The sequence below is a fragment of the Acanthisitta chloris genome, unplaced genomic scaffold (assembly GCF_000695815.1).
Source record: "Acanthisitta chloris isolate BGI_N310 unplaced genomic scaffold, ASM69581v1 scaffold12799, whole genome shotgun sequence".
Lineage (NCBI taxonomy): Eukaryota > Metazoa > Chordata > Aves > Passeriformes > Acanthisittidae > Acanthisitta > Acanthisitta chloris.
In genome coordinates, this window is record NW_008692017.1 from 2,497 (window position 1) to 6,392 (window position 3,896).

The window sequence follows — 3,896 nt, forward strand, 5'->3', positions numbered from 1 at the left end:
GACACAGTAGATGTTGATCCTCTCATCCTCGTGCTCCTTGCACATGGGGTGCTCCCCCTTCTTCAGTGGCCTGCTGGAGAGAGTGGCATGGCCTCGGTGACATCCATGTCATGGTGATATCCCCATTGGGGTGATGTTCTCATTGCAGGGATATCCCTGCTGGGATGATGTCCCCACTGCAGCATCACCCCCACCACGGTGACACTCCACTGATGCTGCACAGACACCCCAAAATCAGGTCCACTGGAATGAGTCAGATCCTGGCATAATCTCAAGCTTGCTCCTTTGGGAGCCACTGATCTCTGTAAACCCTGAGCCCAATAAGCCCCAGTTTCAACCACTGCTGCACTGGGCATGGCAGTGGTTGGCACTGGGGGCAGGGGGCTCTGGGCTATGATCCAGGGACACTGCACAGGTGCCTAATTTTAGCCTTGTGCTGCCTGGATTTATTGTCACCCATCGCGTGACTGGGGTGGGAAGCACTCAGAAACCCACAGGGGGTCCTAGACAGGGGCTGCAGTCAAATCAGCCCCTCTGCAGCAAGGAGGGACGTGAGGACAAGCCAACCCACCGAGGCACAGATGGGGCTGAGCCCCCCGAGCCCCCCCAGCAGCTGAGGACACCTGCCACGTGCCATCGTCCCTGTCCCCATGGCTCTCAGACAATATTTACAGCGATTCAGGGAATTTGGCCAGGGCCACTGCTCTGCCTCGAGAGCCTGTGACCACTCTGTCTCCCTCCAGCTTCATTCTTGTACCAACTGGGCCCCCCTAAACTGTCCCTCTGTCCCTTATCAGCCTCAGTCCTTGCTGTCACAAGCAGAGTCTGGATTTGTGCCCCACACCTCTTATCTCCCACCGAACACTCCAGCTAGAGTGTTTGGAAGGGAGCAGGACTTGTTCTGCTGCCACCTCCCCCAGGGACCCACCGTCCTCCTGAGCCATTCTGAGCCATAAACTGCTCTGGACAGGGGGGAGAATTGGGTTGGGGGAGGAAGATTTGAGTTAGGGGAGGAAGATCTGAATGAGGGACCACAGAGACAGCAGGAAGACTTCAGTTTCTTGCCCAGCTGTGGTCACAGGGATGGTGAACAACCTCATGTTCCCCCCACAGCATCTTGTGCCCACCTGGAGCACTCCTGCTTGTAGATGTCGATGATGTTCTCCACCAGCAGGTTCCTCTGCAACCCATAGACCCCGTGACGGTCCAGCATCACCTCGTGGCGACATGACGGGCACCGGAACCTGCCCCCTGGAATCAAGCTGCCCCTGCTCTGCCAGTAGGGGTTGGCAGCCTGTGAGGAGGAGATGAACATCAGTGGGTCCATCAGTATCTCCACAGCACCACCACCATCCCAGCAACCTCCAGCCCAGGCAGGGGCAGGGCATGGGCACAGGGAATTTCTCACCTGGAAGACATCGTTGGCACACTTGCGGCACAGGTTGTGCTGGCAGGGCAGGATCACCACTGGCTTGCTGAACATCTCCAGGCAGATGGGACAGATGAGCTGCTTCTCCAGGCTCTCCATGGGGTTGCCATCCTGCAGGATGCCTGCTTGGAAATCCATTGGCTTGTCAGCACGCTCCTCTCACTGCTCTCAGCTGTGACACCCCTCGTCCTGCTATTTATAAGTCGCTCCCTGGTCACGCGGATCCAAATCCCGACACCGGGGTCGGGTGTCTGGGGAAGCAGCACCTGTCATGCACACGGTGGTGAGCCATCCGTGGTGGTAAACAAGATGGGGACAGGCTGTCCAGGAGGTCCTGCTGCCTGTGCTGTCGGCATGTCTCAACCAGAGCTGAGGGGTAAACAGGACCAGGCTCTGCCCCCTGGGGAAACATCACCAGACCTTGGGGTTGGACCCTGAAACAGGGGTACCAAGTATCTGGGTGCACAGAGCCCATTGTCTCTGCAAACAGCCCCCCAGGGAGAGCAGCCCTTCAGCTGTTTGTGTTCCTTCTGGACAGGCTCATGTGTTGAGCATGGGTCCTTGTTTTAGACCCCTAAGTTTGGACCCCAAGGTGGAGCAAAAAACAGCCCAGTGGTCATTAAGATGCTGTGACAGTGACAAGAATGGGGCGAAGCTGGGCCAGAGGCAGCAAGGAGTGGCTTAAATAGAGCTGCTCCCTTTGCCCCCCCAAATGTGACCACTTCTGGGGTGCAAACACATGCCTCACCAGAAGGTCCCTGAGAGCTTGGAGGGGAGAGGCAGCACTGGGCAGACACAGCCCTCATGCCTGGCACATGCAGCAGGGTTGCCTTTCTCCAGGCAGGGATTGGGGGGCTCCTCTGCTTGCCCAGGCACAGGGAGGACTGTTCAGGCTGCTCCCTGTGCTGGTGTCACTGCCATGACCCAGCTGGCTCCTCCACTGGGTTGCAAAACCTGACCTAGAAACGTCTGGGGGGGCAGCACAGCCCCTTACTGAAAACAGCCCTGGCACCCAGCTGGCATGGCCATAAACAAGGTGTCAGGCCAAGGGGCAGTGCTCAGCCACGGGGAGAGCTGTCACTATGGGCAGCTGTACCAGGAGGGGAGTAATTCTAGCCCTGCCACCAATGAGTCATGCTGGGGGGGACAAGGTGGGGCAGGGTGGTAACTACTGTGGTGCACACAGTGACTGTGGGCAGGAGGGGACAGGTGCAGGGGGTGTGGGTGCACAGGACCCATGGGTACATGTGTGCAGGGGTACATGGGTGCAGAGATGTGTGGGTACATGTGTGCAGGGGGACATGGGCACATGAGTGCACAGGTGTGTGGGTGCACAGGGACCATGGGTACATGTGTGCAGGGGTACATGGGTGCAGAGATGTGTGGGTACATGTGAGATGGGGTACATGGGCACAAAGGTGCACAGGTACATGGATGCACAGGTACATGGGTGGAGAGATGAAGGAGTACCTGGGTGGATGGGTACAGGGGTGGATGAGTACATGGATGCACAGATGTGTAGGTACACAGGGCCCATGTGTACATGGGTGCATGGATACATGGATGCAGAGGTGCAGGAATACCTGGGTGCAGGGGGTACCTGGGTGCAGAGGTGCACAGGTACATAGGTGAATGGGTACAGGGGTGCAAGAGTATGTGAGTGCACAGGTGTGTGGGTACACTGGGACCATGGGTATGAGGGTGCAGGGGTGAATAGGTGCAGGGGTATGCAAATCCATGAGTACATATCTGTAGGTGTGCAGGGATGCAACACGTGGATGCACAGGTACATGGATTCACAGGCACACAGATGTATGAGTACATGAGTGCACAGGTGCAGTGTCTGAGTGCACAGAGCCCATTTTCTCTGCAAACAGCCCCCCAGGGGGGACAGCCCCTCAGCTGTTTTGGGTGTTCCTTCTGGACAGGCTCACGTGTCGAGCAAGTGGCTGTGCTGGGTCCGGCCAAGCACATCTTGCAAAATTGTCCCTGTTTCTGCACTTGGGACTCTTCCAGCGAGGAGCTGATATGGGAGCAGGGTTGGCATGGGAGCAGGGCTGGCTGGGCACTCGGGAGGGCAGCACAGGGGTCAGACACTGACTGGATCTGGGAGTGGGCACCAGCTGTGCATCCTCACACCCACAACCCAGCCCTGCTTGGGGGTGCCATTGATTTGCTAATTGCTTCTGGACTCGATTAAAGGGATTCACAGGGAATGGAGGGGTTGTAATGCCCTAAGCAGCTTTCCAAACTCTCCAGGGGCTCGTTGGCCCCTAATTGGCTTGGGGCAGCTTAGGCAGGGCCTAGGGCACTAATCGCCCCCTGGGCTTCTTCCCAGTTAACCCTGGAGAGCCCATTGTGGGAATGTATCACCCTCAGCTTTATCTCCACAGGGATCTGAGCAGGGGGTGGCCCTGGCTTCTCCCAAAATGTCCCTGTGGTGGCTGTGCAATGGGGTGGGGAGGCA

General features: G+C 57.5%; 1 protein-coding gene across 1 annotated transcript in view; it reads right to left on the reverse strand.

Moving 5' to 3' along the window:
• The window catches only part of TRIM63 (tripartite motif containing 63, E3 ubiquitin protein ligase), a gene marked incomplete at its 3' end in the record, with an annotated part of 3,093 nt that extends 1,526 nt beyond the window's left edge, over positions 1–1,567 (reverse strand). Inside the window, exons 1-3 of the mRNA XM_009082494.1 lie at positions 1,409–1,567; positions 1,128–1,294; positions 4–70 (exon numbers count right to left, since the gene is read on the reverse strand). Coding sequence (XP_009080742.1) covers positions 4–70; positions 1,128–1,294; positions 1,409–1,567 — 393 coding nt within the window. The remainder of the gene's footprint in view (positions 1–3; positions 71–1,127; positions 1,295–1,408) is intronic.
• Between the last annotated feature and the right edge of the window lie 2,329 nt (positions 1,568–3,896).